The 16537-nt window shown below is 30.7% G+C and overlaps 1 protein-coding gene across 1 annotated transcript in view; it reads right to left on the bottom strand.

Moving 5' to 3' along the window:
- The window catches only part of LOC111618288 (zinc finger protein 423-like), a 56512-nt gene extending 48704 nt beyond the window's left edge, over positions 1–7808 (bottom strand). Inside the window, exons 1-3 of the mRNA XM_023359782.1 lie at positions 7677–7808; positions 6829–7373; positions 6675–6752 (exon numbers count right to left, since the gene is read on the bottom strand). Of these exons, the coding sequence (XP_023215550.1) occupies positions 6675–6752; positions 6829–6868 (118 nt within the window). The 5' untranslated portion in view covers positions 6869–7373; positions 7677–7808. The remainder of the gene's footprint in view (positions 1–6674; positions 6753–6828; positions 7374–7676) is intronic.
- Between the last annotated feature and the right edge of the window lie 8729 nt (positions 7809–16537).

Below are 16537 nucleotides of genomic sequence, written 5' to 3' on the forward strand. Positions count from 1 at the left end.
ATATAATTTTTTTTTTCTTGAGAGAAGGAATTATTATGGATTATTATAAAAACTAAACTGCTATTTAAAAACCCGAAAGAGTACATAATCCAAACATTAATTTCAATAATGAATTAATGTATAAGATATTTTAACTTCCGAGATAAGCCAAAAATGCAAAGAAGCTATTATGATATCAACCAATCATTATTATTTTTTAGAGATTAATATCAGAAAAGAATCTTCTAATCAGTTTCCTGTTACGATAACTACGCTTAAAAAATGACTATAATAACTTTATTTCTGTTTTTCATATGGCAGATATTCATTTGGGCGGAGAACCACTTGAAATGTATTTTTTTTTTTTTCTTTTTTTCCTAAAATTGCTAATGCCGTATAACATTAGTAAATTGGTACCAATCGGTCACGTTCAATGTTCTTAATCTGTAGAAGTCTTCTAATTCTGGGGATCACGCTAGACGGGACAATCGAATGACCGAGTGAGGAAACAAAAGGAGGAAGAAAACTGAGCCACGCAAGTAGCCTTCGAACCGACTGTAATTAGCCACGACTCAAACACGCAAAGCTGTTGTGCTACGTGGGTGGTAACTAATTCAAAACAACTGCGCTTTTTTAACGAAATTACCGAGCAAAATAGTTAAAATTACGACCCATTGTTGAAGCACGTGTAATTTTACATAATCTAATTGGGCAAGCGAAGGGAACTTCTTCACGTTTGTGGATATGATGATAGGCTTCGGAGCATAACCCCGTGTTTATTGTGGCATTGGAAGAAACAGCAGTTTTCGATAACGGTCTTTTAATAATGTCATTAGGAGCAAGCGGACCTGTTTGATGTAAATCTTTCGATTTTAAGAAAAATTCTCTCGTCTGAACTATTTTTAATGCATTTAAAATCATTTCTTTTATCCAAAAATTTCATTTTACATTGAAAACATTTTTTTTTAAATCTAAAATTCCAAGAAGACTAAAACAGATTTTTTAAAATATTAAGCAAGGAACCATTTCAGAAAATTCCCGTCGGATGAAGAGTTTAATTTTACATCCCTTTTTTTATTCCTCGCCTTTTATTTTATAGGAAGATTGGAGGAACAAAAAACGAGTATTATATTCTTATTTATAATCTTATTATAAGCATGAACAGATCTATCAGTTGAAAACGTTCCATCATCTCACTCGTTCACTTTAAAATCGAATCCAGCATCGAATTAAGTTTAGATAGCTATTCTACGTCATCCCAGCAGATCAAAAACTTTAGAGAGAAAAATTCATGAGACAATCTAGAAAATGAGAAAATAAAGTGGATGGCTATATGGAGGAACAACGGAACAGGAGGAAGTCTCCAGTGATAAGTTATTGAGTCCAATGTCTATCTTTCCAGGGACTTGACAAATAACTGGGGATACTCGAGGGAAGAGCGTGGCGCCATTCTACGTTTTCACATGAAGCTAGTAAAATATCTACAATATTCACTGCCGAAAGGGTAGTATTAAAGTTTGAGTTCTCCTTTAGGCAAACATGGATCCATCCTGTTCTTCATGATGGATGCGTCAACTTAAGACTTATTCCTCAAAAGAACTCTCTTCAATTGATCTGATGTGATAGTAGATTTATGTTTTTATATTTGATATACTTTATCAAATTGCTTTTAATTTAATTAAATTTTTTCTTTTCATAATTAATTTAATTAACTGTTTTTTAATAAAGTGAAAAATAATACAAATCGGAGATTTATTTTTATTAAATTGTTGTTAAGAAATACAATTTTCATTTTTCAAATTGGCATATGAATTACTTTTAAAATGTATTATTTTTTAATGTTAACAAAATAATTTTGCAGTTTTATACTCTGTTTATAACTTGCTAATAGCTTTTCATTCATTAACAAGATTAATCAAAAAATTTTTTTCTATTTTTCGATAATAAATTAAGTAGACCTATAATTTAAAATCTTGTTTTCTCTTGTACGTGATACTAGTTAATAATTATTATTTTATAGGTTCTATTAACAAAAGACTTAAGATTTATTAAAAATTTTACGATAATTATAAAGCTGCTAATAATAAATTTACTGCATTTTCTTGACACTTTAAGTTTTTTATTCGCTTAGAGTCGAGTCGAATTTTATACAAGGCGTGATATTTTATTTCTTAGTATAATTGTAAAAATATGTTTAGTATAAACTATGAAAAGAAAACAGACGATACCATTTGTACCGGGCTTCTGGGTAGAAAGCATCATTAGGCAGACATTATAGAGAAGAGAAGCAACGTCAAAGCTCAAGGGAAGCCACGTCAGAATCTCTCGAGGGGATGCCAAAATCCTCTAGAGACGTAATACGACCGCTAGAGAAGGGAAGGTCCAACTTCTCCAGTTACTTCAAGTCTGCAAGACTACTACAAGGCTGTAAGAGGTACGCATAACTGACTACACACTCACTGAGAATGACTGTAATTGAAACATTGACCATTCATCCCGAATTTCCGGTTCCTAAAAAATTTCACATGTTAGAAGATAGAGTTGCGTATTATGCTTTCGATAATAATTCAAATATTAAGGTTTCATTTCAGTTTTTTTCCCCTTTCTTTCTTTATAACAAGTGTGTCGAAATTCTTCCAGATACATAAATTCGATAGTAAGTTGTCTCGCTGCTGCCCCGATCAACTCTTTGACAATAAATATTAGACATCATCATGCTATCCGCAATTCTACAGGAAAACGTGCAAGTAAAAATAGCTTAATAAATCACTAACAATGGAACTTTGCTAACCGAATTCAATTCATTTTCGATAGATTTCCTTCATTATAAATTAAGATAAGTTACTTCTTCCTTACAGGATATGTTTAACCAGAATGAAATATTTGTGTAAGGCTGCATTTTTACTATACTAAGATTAAAAGTTGATTGTACTGCAAACCCTATTTTATGTGTTCGAGTGATGGAAATATTATTTCGGTTAAGTATATTAATAATTTTATTTAATTGAGAGAAAATTAATTATAGCTTATATGGAAAATTTCGATTTTAAAATGCTTCAAGAAGTATTGAATTTAATTACTACAAGCAACAGTTTATTTGTCGGTATTAACTTAGACTGTTGTAAAATAGGATCGCTTCTAGACTTCAATCCAACACCTTTAGAAGATTCCAAAGGGAGTCACATGGCCTATGGAATTATGCAAATGGAGTTGGTTCCCATGACGACGAGTGGATCTCCAAATCACACCTGCGTGATGTTTGGACATTTTTCGCTCAAAGCAAAGTGGATTTGAGGAAGAATGCAACCTTTGGATTCTTTTCCAGCGCATTGCTCGAACTAATGATTAAATATGGAATATCTCGGACAGTTTTCTTCCCTATTGGGATTTCGTTTAGTCAAACAGAAACAGAGAATTCATTCTAACTCTCTTCTTTTCCTTTTTTTTTAAATACAAACACAAATATTAATTTTATTTTTAAAATAAGTTTTAATAATTATTACTGGTACATAAAAAGTATTAAAGAATTTTTTTCCTTGAAAGGATTTCAGGCGAATATTTATTAAAATTTACAAGAGGAAGAAAATCAAGGGAAATATATCATGCATATAATTAGAGCGTATAAATTGTTCGATTTAACACTACGAATTAATATAATGGTTTAAATTAGAACTTATTTTTAATTTAAAAAAAAAATAGAAAAGTTGACTATTCATATAAATGAGTTTAAATATAGAATTCCAAACAAATATTAACTTGAAAATCTTAATTATTAATAGAACTTTTTAATATTTTATACGACTGTTAACAAATTTATCATCTGTCTTAAAATAATGTTCAAAAATTCTCCAATGGAATACGAGATACCATAGTGCCTGTGGCAGGCATTTTCCTTGATCGGTACATTTCAGTATTCTCCGGTTGGAACTTCGAAAACAGAACCACCTGCCATTTAACCTGCCTTTAGGTCATTCCGAGAAATGTCTACTTTCCCTTTATCCCTGGTTGTGACGTCATTTTACTTAGAGATAAAGCGAACTCGGATTATGTCAATCATGCAGAATTCTGTTTTTCACACTACAAGGATAAAAAAAAGAGGCAACGCCTTCGTCAGTTCGTCTTATGTATGTCAACTGTTTTGTCAAAGGACAACGGTAACGAGTAATGGGCGGAGAGAACAGAAGTAATATGACCGCCTACACCTGTTGATACCTGTCAATAAATGTAGTCAAACAGGTATAAAGAATACGGTTGGGTGATGGAAATTTTGTTTCTTTCGGAGGTATTTAGATTACAAGTTTTGGAAACTTTCGATTTCGGAATTTTTTTTTAATATTCTCTTTCAGAATGCTTTGATATAGAAACTGAGGGTTGGCATATATTTAGATCCTCCAATCAGGTTATTTTAGATATATATTTTTTAAAATAAATATTATTTCTATTACATTAATTAAAAATTTAAAACTTCCGGCAGGTTTGCAATTCAGGAAAAAGAGAATGGGTGGGTCTCTTAGATAAACCTGATATATTCCCGATATTCATCGTATCGACAATAATTTTCAACAATTAAATTAACAGTAACTGTGCTTTGTGTAGCTTAGTTAAACCTCACACACATAGCTTTTACCATCTGATGGTATTACAAGTCGGATGTATGAGATTTTTTCATGGACAGTTTATATTAAAAAAAAATTTTATTGGAATGACCAAACTTAGATAATTCGCGAAAAACCCTTTAAGCTTCTCAAAAATTCTAACTCGGTTAAAAATTGAAGCTTATAATTAAATGAAAAAGTGAATCTGGCAGATCTATTCCTCGGATGTCGACGTGTTAACAATATGTCTAATTAGCAAATACAAGTCGCTGTTATTCTCGTCAACCAAAACTATGATCGATGGGGATCACGTGACTACTTGGTCTGATGTGGGAAAGGCGTAATTACAGATGAAAACGCGAAGGGAGGAGAGTTCACGTCCTTTTTTTTAGATTCGAATAAATACCATTGCTTTTAATCTATAATTCTCATGCCTTTCGAAAAAAGGAAAAAGTTTCGAAAGAAAGAGTGGAGAGGAAAATAAAGAAAAAAAAAAAAACATTTACACGACTTATAGGATAATAACCCAATTGGAAAGCTATCTCTAAACATTAATTAAAATTTTCTAGAGAAACTTGTCAACGCTCAAAGCGATTAAGAAAATTAGAAGTCCTATTATAATCAAAAAAAGTTTGAATTTTTCTTAAGTAAACGTTGTAATTATGTGAAAAATTTTTAAATATTTATACAAGATTTCAAATATTAATGATAATATTTGATTTGCAATATGAGGAGTTTTTAAAATTATTTGATTGAAAAAAATTTCTTTGGATTAATATAAAATTTAAGAAAACGTTAAAGTGTATTCTTTGCTATAAAGCAAAATGTCCGAAACAGCGAGCACGAAAGTAAAACAACACTTACATTATGAAGCAGATGTATTTGACAGTTATGAATAGGTCTATTACCCCTTTTGAATATTTTAAAGACAAAGTAGAATAGAAAATGGATATTCAAACAAGACGAGTCAGGTTTCGGTGTCTACTGTACAGCAGCATTTTTTTTCTGAGGTTAAATATCAATTTTTACTTGGTAAAACGCGCAATTCAGTTTCTTCGTATCCGGCATACCAAGAATGAGAAGAGGATGATATTGCCTATGATGACATGACTGTCCGCAAAGGGATTGTACGGTGCCACATTGGACGTGACATAGCCACTGATGATTGTCGTAAGGCCCCTTTGGAATACTCCTCGACGTGACAACATCACTCTAAACCAGAATTAGCAATAGTACATTTGGTACAGAAGGATCGTTGTAAAAACTAATGTTAAGAGCGGGTGACATTATAAATGGAACTTCTTATTGTTAAATGTTAAAAATCGATTTAAGCAACTGTTAGTACAGATCGGATTTTTCCCTCCAAAAAACAATCTTCTACCTAACAACTGCATTCAATTGAATTAAATTGAATGTTGGTAATTATATTGGCACGCAACATCAATGTGTCTAGGATAAATAAGAGCGATAAGGACACTCCTAACACGCAGAGGAATTCCAACTGGAATCATCACGATAACATTCAATAACTGAAACATTATTAAAACTTAATTCGAATTAATTTTTATCACGCGACTCGAAAATGCTTAAATAAAGTCACGATTCTTCCGAAGTATAATTAAGAGACAGAGAGAATAATCCTTAAAAATAAGATTAGCGCGATAAACATCTAAGCTTTTGATCAATTAGGGATCGATAATAAAATTAAGACAGAAGAGAAATGAGATTTTTTAAACTTAGAGCCGTTTAACCAGTCAATTGTATGTGGTACCTTGCACAAAACACGAACTAAGAAAATAAATTTCGGCTGACTGCAAATTGGAACGGGCACAATTAGTTTCTAATGATTATAAATTACGCGCCAAGTAAACAACAGAAACGTAATTAAATAAGAAAGCAAGACATCTGTTGACGGAAAAATAAGTCATTAAAGAGGCCGCTAATTGTTTACCCTTAAATGGTGACATTGATAAAGTCTCGGCAACAGTCGATGTGACATCCACCTGCGCGTCGCTCGGCATTTAACGCCCGCTCTCTCCCTCTGACCCTTTCCTAGAGTACCGGCTCTACCAGCTAACTACACACAAGTGAACTTCCTACCTCCATTCGGTGTCGTCCTGTCTTCGGTCGGCGCGTGTTGATCCTCTTTACTGTCTTCGTCGTCTTCCATTTCGTCACCTAAACATACAGACACCGGCTTGAGTAACGGGACGGTTACTACACTTAATGGGCGACAGCACCGTGCCTTACTTACGTTTCAGAGCTCTGGGTTTGGCTTGTTTACGCCGAGACATTATCCGTCCGTTTCTTTCGATGTCACCACAACGTTTGCGTGTCGCAGACTGGGGTTTTGGTATTCAATATTCGCCGTCTACCCTGTGCCACGTCACAGAGACAATGTCTCACAGGGAGCTTCCACTCCCGTAGGAAATGAATATACGCATGCTGGCTGGTAAGGCTTGCAGCACCCAGGAATAACTACTGGATCGACCGGCTGATCTTCAACCAACATACTCCGTACGTATAGACACACGCGCACACTGCAGACCCATGGCGCTCGGACCACCTGGTTGGGTGTTTTTTACTCCACTATTTCTCGCTGGCGGTTGAACTGCCCTCCCTTGTTCTCCCACGGTGTCTTGCGCTCACACTCCAGCACACTTCGGTTTCTCTTTCCCCTCTCACTCGCTTGGTCGGAGCTTCCGGTCATGCGCACTGCTTACCTCCAGGTGTTGGGGTATGTAAAGAGAATGAGTTTCGTCCTTGTCCTTGACATTCGGACGTCGCTTGGTCATCTTTCTGTCGAAACCCAAACATTTTTAACTTTAACCGTTTTTTACACCACCTTTTTAAATAATAATAAATATCAGATTCTCTTTTATCAATATCTACTCTCTAATATCTCATTTTAACGATAAGTATAATAAAGATAAATCATGTAATATTCTATTCTTTTCGGTATTGCCCTATCATTTTTTATTATTTTTTTCCCTCCGTATTAATAATCGCTTCTTCTTTGCCTCATTTAACAGGAATATCTATAAACGAAAAATTTTCAACACGAAGTTGACAAGCAGCGAAAACACAATAAATACTACTTACCCTTTTTTTAAATAAGAGAACATTACTTCCGATGACATTTTTATGCAAAAGATAATGGATGCGTCACAAATGGGAAAATTTCCCTTAATAAAAGATACAGCTTTATACAACATTCTACGTTTTTTCTTAATATTCTAGGAATGTTTTCAGAAGCTTTTTATCAATTTTAATACAGGCATAACCATTCATCAAACGAATATCGTAAATTCTCTCTTCTTTTTCTTTTTTGCATAATTTAAAGCTATTCATCAATTATTAAAAGTTAAAAAAAAAAACATTTATCCTTTTGAATATTGTTATTATGGAGTGACAATCTTCAGAAAGAGAGAACAATGAATTATTGGCCCATCACCAAACTCTAAACTCGGTAACGTTCTTCTTTTTCTCGGATCTGTCTGTGCCCTTGAATCGTAGACGAAACTAACTTTCTTCATAAATAGAATTAAGTAAGAATTCATTAATGGTTAATAATGTTAATAAGCTAATTATCTAAATGTAATAATTAATCTAATGAGGTGGCAAAATTAGTTATGGAAGACGATTAATTTCTGATTTCTAGACTTGTCTCCTGATATTACAGGACGAATTACATGTTAGACAATTAAATAATCGCTCAATGATGGAATTGAATCATAATCAGTTTTAATGTCATAATTAGGTAATTAGTGGAAATGGATAGCAAAGAGCCTATTACAGTTTCGGATGCGGATTTACGGCAAACCAGTTATCTATTTTTTTGTTTCTGCAGAGATTTTTTTTAGGATTTTCGTATCCATTGGTTTGTAAATTAAAATCTTTCTTTTTGTGGATGACCAAGAACGTTAATAATCTGTTCGCTTCAGCGAGTAGCAGACAACAGATGCGTCTAGACCGTAACAATTTCAAATTTTGGAGTATATCGGGCCGAACACAAAGAACTTAGTAAGGAAAAAATAGTTACGACTGCTTCGTAAAATCGTTAAAGAAAAGTCTGCTTTCTAGAATACACCTTATTTGAAAACCACTGGTCTTACAGGAATTTTTACGACAGCGACAAATAGCCTATAGTAGGATAGTTTCTTAATTCATTCAACGTTAAAGTTGATCATAAAGAGAAAAGTCGATTTTTTTTCCCCTCCGTCTTCTTTGGAATTAATAAACGAAAAATGGCCGAGAGGTGTCATTTCCAGCAGTCGATAGTAATGACCCCTAGCGGTAACAATATGAACTATACTATGGAATCTTCTACAAAAGGTCACCTTAGGGATGCCATCAACTGATTGATTTACTGAAATTTCTCGCATTGCGCTTTCCAATCTTAATGGCTCCTACCGACGATCGAGCTCTAACAGCGCAGATAAGAAACCTTTACAGCCGCGCAGTTAATATACACACAGATTTTACGCTTTGTGTGTCAAAAAGAATTCCTTTCTTTAAGTAACATTCATTTCTAAGGAAATTCCTTCTACAGTTTGACAAATCTTTTTGCTTTTACTGCAAATGATGTCTTCTGAGCAAAATTTAACTTCTTAAATCGTATTTGTTTTTTAAAAAATCTCATCTCAAACCTGTAATTCAGCATTTAAATTACCAAATTTTAGCCAATTTATCGAATTTTTCGATTGGAAACGTACGATTTTTATAAAATTTCTTTATAATTTTCAATTAATTTGCATATAATTGTTGAATATTTTGATAAGAAAACATTTAGATTGTGTTATTAAAGACTTAATTTTTTCTAATATTTAAACAATCTCTCATTATTTTGATTAATTTATTTATAAATTTTGTCAATTTGTTGAAGAATCATTAATATTTATGTGGGGTTTTTTGTCGATAGAGGGAAGCACCTTCAATGCACGAAAATCGTTTTTTCTCTTTCATCACCCTCAGAAACTTCACTTCGTCTAGAAATTAACGCCATTATAAATGCTTAATAAAATAATTTAATAAATATTTAAAAAACTATACCCAGAAAAATATATTTTGCGTTATGATACAACAAATACGATATCTCGAAACAGAAAATGTATTATTCTATCTTTATTTATAATTTTTTGAATGTTTTAAATGAAATAATAGATTAAAAATTAACAAAAAAAATAAGATTTAGTTGAAAGGAGTAACATTTAAATTTAATGGTTAATTATTTAAAGGAGATAAAGTTAGTTCTTAACGTGTTTTCACCTTTAAAATGGCTTAAGCCAATGTTAATACCAAAAATTGCTACTTAAAATACTACTGAAACAAGCTTACTTAACTCGGTTAGTAGCATAATTTATAAAGATTAGCAGAGCCAATTAAAGATAATCAGTCATGGGTCATCTATCAATACAGGTTTTCTGCTATGGATTACAGTAGTTCGAAGGGGTGGAGGAATATGACAGAAGAGACACCTTCACCGACGCCTTCTCTTACTGCATTGGCATGCTGAAAGGTGATTATAATCAAATATAGATGACAATTAATAAGGGGAAAACCCTAAGTTGTATGTCAATACCTTTCGGAATTATAATTTGCTATTTTAACAATCTTACTGCATAACAAGGACAAATAGTGCGCTTAATAGAGTTATCAAGTTTTATATTTTTTATTATAGAATGCACGTGGCAATTTTTAATATTTTTCTCTCTTTTTTTTGCATTAGTATAGGGGGAGAAAAAAACCCGTATCCCTTCAGAATTGATTCGGATAAGTTATATGAGTTATCAACATGGATGAATTCAATTATCTAATTTAAAAAATGCATACGATGAAAATTTTATGACGTCGTCAAGTTCAAATTAAAAAGATTGAATAAAAATACATATACTTGTTGGGAGAAAAGGGGAAGAAAATAATGGACAACCCTAATCGAGTAAAGTAGTCAATGCCCCACATCGAAGGCATCCAGAACAGGCGTCAGTTGGCGCTGTTCGCCACCCAGGGAAATCATGGCAATCGATCAGGAGACGGCATCCCCACCCCAGTGTCTCTTTCATCCCCAAGGAGCAAGCCAGATATCAAGAGACAGTTAGAAAAAAGTTTTCAATTTACAGGTTAGAAACGAAAGAAGCCAGAAAGATTTTCTTCACCACTAAAATTCGTTTTATTTGTCAACCACTTAGTACCCGAAAGCAAAAGTAATATAGAAAAGTTAGAGGGCATTAGTCTTATGACTACAATATTTCTATCCTTCGCAGGGTGCATGTTTCTAACCCTATTGTTCTCTACCTAAACCAATTAGTTCAAAATCTTGCCGGAGGGATGTTATAGAAGAATAAGAAAAAATCAGACATTTTTACGAGCTATTTTGTTTTCCTTCTCTTCCCCTTCATGTTTTAAGTTAGTCTGGGAAGTGGTAAAGAGATGATTATGGCTTCTCTGCAATGACTAAATGCTTCATTAGGCTGCACGCCATGCCCTCTTGTAAAAAAGAAAAATGAATTCTCATTGCGAGAATATATAGTGCAGTCCACTATCACGCTATTGGCACAATCAAAAGTCAGAACATTTGAACGTGATGAATGAAAAAACGTTATTCGTGTTTCACGTTTATGTAAAGCATAGCGAATTCGAGAAGACACCTGTCGAACCTTCTTTTTAACAATTTAATTAATGAGCTGAAACGTTTAATAAAATTTTCAGAAGGCTTATCTATCTTTCAAGCAACCTTTTATAACTTAAGTCAATGTCGCTAATTGATGCTGACCAAAACCAAACCAGTTCGAATATTAAAATGAAAAATGATGTTTCAATAGGTTTTATAAAGTATTTTTAAAGTTAAGATTACTTTTTAAGGTTAACAAACTTTTTAAGTGTAAAAAAAGAGTATAAAAAACAGAAAAAAGATCAAACAATACATGATAAATGATTTTGAATGTGCTTTGTTTTAAGGTAATACATTTGACAATTAATTAAAGTTTTTAATTTAAATTATATATTAGTAAGTTCACAGATGTACGAGGACATTTTCTGTATAAAACCCTAAAGCTACATAAATGTATATCTTTAAGACCATCGAATGTGCTTTAAGGGTGGGAAGGTGCGTTAAGATGAAGCACAGGTAAACCTGACCCTACTTCGAAGAGTTTATTCTTAAAGGACGGTCAGTTTAAATGGATTAATGTCTGATTAATCATGATTGACGGGAAAAGAGACAGTACTGCGTCATCATTTATCAACATGACAAATTTAGGGAGCAGTTTGTAATCATAAGGATTATAATTATTGTAACTCGCTTTAGAGAAGTTAACATGAAAAAAATAATAAAATAAAATAAAATAAAACATTTCAAGTACGATTTAAAAAAAAAAACATAAAATTATGTTATCTTACCTGAAATTAGATATCGTTTCATTTGAAAAAAAAATTTTTTTTGTAGGCAAAGTCTCTCGGGTTCATCATTTTTATCTGATGGCAAACATGTGAGATGTAATGTTTATTGATCTAACATATTGCCTGATACTAATGTTCTTAGAATTAAAGTATTATGTTTTGACTTTAAAAAATTCCTCTTTTTATTATTTTAGAATGAACTAAAAATACACTTTTTAAGTTTAAATTATTTGAATTTTATGTAAAATTTATGTGATATGTGAAATGCCAAAATTTTCTTCACATTACGCATTAAAATCTAATATGTTTCATAAAATGACACCATCTTACATCAAGCGAGATTGAAGGAATTTGGATCAAAAGCGACACTATTTTATATCTCTCGAAGCTTAAATTATATTTTAAGCCTATCAATTTTGCAAAAATAAAATAAAAAAAAAAACGTTTAAAATATAAAATATTATATTAAAATATAGATAAAGAGATACAAAATTGACGTCTCTCGACCTATACATAACTTATGCATGTTAGACAGAGATTCAAATGTAAAAAATGATAAACACTTTTTAAAAAATAAAATAAAATTCAGAAGAAAAAAATTGGATATGTTATTTATTTTATTGTTAGAAGAGCAAGCTAAATAATTAAGAAATATTAATCTTTTGGGAAGTTTCGGCTCAACATAAAGACTAAATGTGTAAGTGTCTCATTAGTGTCTACTTAAAGAATCTTAAAAAAAACGAAAATACGACAAAAATAAGCGAATTAATACGGTCTTAAATTAGAAACAAACACGCAGTAAAATATTAAAATAATTCTCCGCATTTAAGAATTTAAAAAATCAAAATAATTAATTTAAAAAAAAAATATTATTTAACGAGCATTTAAATATTTATGTATAAAAATTAATGAATAGATCTTTTTAAATTAAATTTTAATAAAAAAAGAATTTGTTTAGAAAAATTGTAAAATTTTCTTATTTATAATTCTACAATTTTGAATCTTTAGTTTTACTAAAAACGTGCCAATGGATGTTAGATTATGAGACAATAGGATAAAAATAGCGCTCGAAGCGTTCTTTCTGCCAAAGTGGTTTATCATGGTGGAAAGAATACACACAGGAATACATAGAAAGATCCTCAAAAAAAAGAATATACTATACAATGTTCAAGCCCGAATTTCTGAAGGGAAAACATCTTTGAAATCTAACAGAGAATAAAGCGGTCGAGTTGAAAAGTTCGTGTGTCAAGAAAATAAGATATTAAAAATAATAGAATTTTCCAAAATAGATTTTTTTTCCCCTCCGATTTCAAATAATATACAATCCAAGTTACATCTAACTTCATTAAAGGAGTATAAAACTCTACAGCATATCTGATTACAGTATCCATTACTAACAAAGAATGTACGGAACCGAGTTAAGAGTAACTTCTAAAAAGAAAAACTTGATGATTTACAATTGTCCAGACAGGAAAATCGCTAAACAGGATTTCTCATCATTCATTTTGACGAAATGTTCTGGAAACTAGACTTAGTCTTTCCTATCTTCCGAAGATTGACGTTTATAGCACTAGCCAAGTTACGAAGGACACGTGAAAAAAGCAAAATGCCTTGTTGACATGAATACTAACAGAAAAGACGATTACGAATTCAAAAAAAACAAGAACAAAGACAAATGTTCTTAATGACAGAGACTTCTAGAAAGACCGAGGATCGACGTTGAAGTCTAGAATACAGTTTCATTTATCTAATTTTATAATCAATCACGAGTTGTGACTGGTAATCAAAAGAAAAAAAGATATGACACCGTATAATATTACTAGTTATGGAAAAGAAGCTTTATAATAATAAATCCATACGTCTATCGAGATGTCTGTTTATTATGAAGTATTAGTAACGCTCCAATAACCTTTATATTAAAAGCTTTGCAATGATAAATGCAAATCGAAGATACTCTAAAGCAATATACTGTGTAAACAATGTATAAATTATGATCCGCTCTTTAAAAATCGCATCTAGAAACTCGTTGTAAAATTATATATTTGAGTTAATATAAGAAAAATACTCGATTTTTTTTTCTATAAAGAGAGAGATAAATAGTTTTTATTTATAAGTAACTTGAACTCGGAAATGAATATGTCATTTAAAAACAGTACTTAATATAGTAAGCTACGTAATGATTATCCGCATTATCGTGACAAGTTTTTAATGGATTTTCTCTTATATAAAAAGCTAGCGAGTGTTTTTCGTAGCCTAGAGTTACCGAAGCTTAATATTAAAGCTTTAATAGTCGAAGATTTGTTAGGACAAATGCAAATTTTACATCTCGATATATATATATTTTTTTTAATAATAAAAAAACCGAACAAGTTTACATTGTTTAAAAAATAATAATCGCATAAAAATTCAATTTACATATAATTTAGGAAGATGACCGTCTTAAATATATATATATATATATATTAAAAAAAAAAACTTTTATAAAAATGACTTAAAGATATAGGAAAAGAGAAGAAGATATAATCATCTCGAGATTAGTATTTTCTTAAAATTAATGGCGAGTTCTTGCCAAGTAAAATAATTTTGTTTATTTATAAAATAACTGGTGAATTAAATTAATAAATTCAAAATAAATTTTCGTAAATAGCATAATAAGAGGGGTATTAAATTATAGGTTTGGACAGCTTCAACTCGACGGTATTACGTAAGAAAAAATTCTCGAATGAGACCACTACGTAAGAACCGTATCAAAGATTTAATTGGCAGAATAAAGCTGTAGGCTAAAATAGAATAGCTATATTCTATAACTCATTATTTATCAATACTTCAATCTAAGAACTATAAAAGTGATCACAAAATTTCGTGCCTTTGCACTGATTATATTTCTTAAGAGATGGCCGAAAATTAATGATCGAACGATTTCACAAAAGCAAACAAAAATGTGAGAGGTGTAAACTGAATTTTAAATTTTTAAATTTTTTTTTTTTTACAGGGACAATGACAAATTACAGCATTATCACAATGCTTAACAGAATTACTAACGCATCGATCGGGCCTGAAAAAATTTTTAACTAACAGGTTTTTTAAAAAAATCTTATAATATAATGTCGCAAGATATGGAAAAAATTGCAATAAAATCAATTTTCGTAATAGTGAAATTTGCTAATTTATTGTTAAGTTTCGCAAAAAAAAAGACAATGAGTAATAATCATAAAACTAGTTATAAGTTGAATTCAAATAATTGTAAAGTTCAACACAAAACAATGAAACTGTCTAAATCGTTATATAATAAAAGAAATGGGGAATTAAAAGTGATTTTTAATGTCCTAATAAGAAAATCTAGAAAATTAATCAAACAAAAGAATTTTATGATTTTTATAAGTTACATTAACAATAAAACCTATAATAAAATATTGTTTATAACATTAAACTTACATCCTGCTTTTATGTTATAATTTTACACGCTATAAGCGAAGGGGGAGGAAGTATAGACTACATAAAAAGTAAGTTATTAAATAAAACCATTTTATTTTATTTTTAATATGATAATCTTAGTTAAATTTTATTTATAAATTCAAAAAAAGCCAGGTAAATGTTTTAGTATCTGTAACATTGTTAACAATAAGAATTACACTTTCGATAACTTATTTGTAATATATTTAAAATGATTGTAACTCGTAACTTGTTAACTGATACTATATAATTAAACGATTGTCATCAATCAGTATATAAGATACAAGATAAATACTATTAGAATTAATAAGACAAATACTTTAGAAGAAAGCTCTTATATTTAAAAACGAATTTTAAATTTTTTTATTAATAATAATGATATTGTCTTATTTTTATTAAATTGACTTAATATAGTTCTATCTTTTTTTTTCTTTAGTTATCTGTAAAGATAAATGGAAGCGGGACAGGTAGAAAATCCTATATTTACTACCAAAAGTTCACTAATGGATCAATAAAATGTATAAAACATAAGCTTAAGTATTTATGCCTGAAGATAGTCTTTAAATATCTTTCGACTTTAGATGGAAAACGGAAAGAAATAAGTATTTATCTGACAATTTTGAACTTGTTATTGGAAATGTGGCTTTCTATATACTGAACTAAACCTACGCGACGGTAAAATATTTATACTACATTTTTATTCGGAAGCCTACACACTTCTCTTAGGGTTTCTTTTATATTTAATAAAATATGTTTTAAAAAATAATTCTTATTTATCAAATTTGCATATTTTTTTCTTTCTTAGAAAAGACTTTAGGTTGTCTCTCTACGAATCGAATGGAGATTTAGACATTTCAGGCGGGGCAACATGCCGAATTTTTAATTGAAAATGTGTATTATGTCATCAATCAAACGTTTCTATCAGGAATATTTTCGCATTGCGTGACAAAAGCATTACAAGCCTATATCTGTACGGTAATTTAGAACGAGTAAAATGTACGTAAATTAGCGTAAATTTACTTACGGAACTTATTTTTACATATGAAATGAACTAGAAACGTATAAAAATTATTTACTGATGCTCTATAGAGTTTTAAACTAATATTTAAAGT

This window comes from Centruroides sculpturatus, unplaced genomic scaffold (genome assembly GCF_000671375.1).
Source record: "Centruroides sculpturatus isolate CEXI.00-Female unplaced genomic scaffold, Cexi_2.0 scaffold83, whole genome shotgun sequence".
NCBI lineage: Eukaryota > Metazoa > Arthropoda > Arachnida > Scorpiones > Buthidae > Centruroides > Centruroides sculpturatus.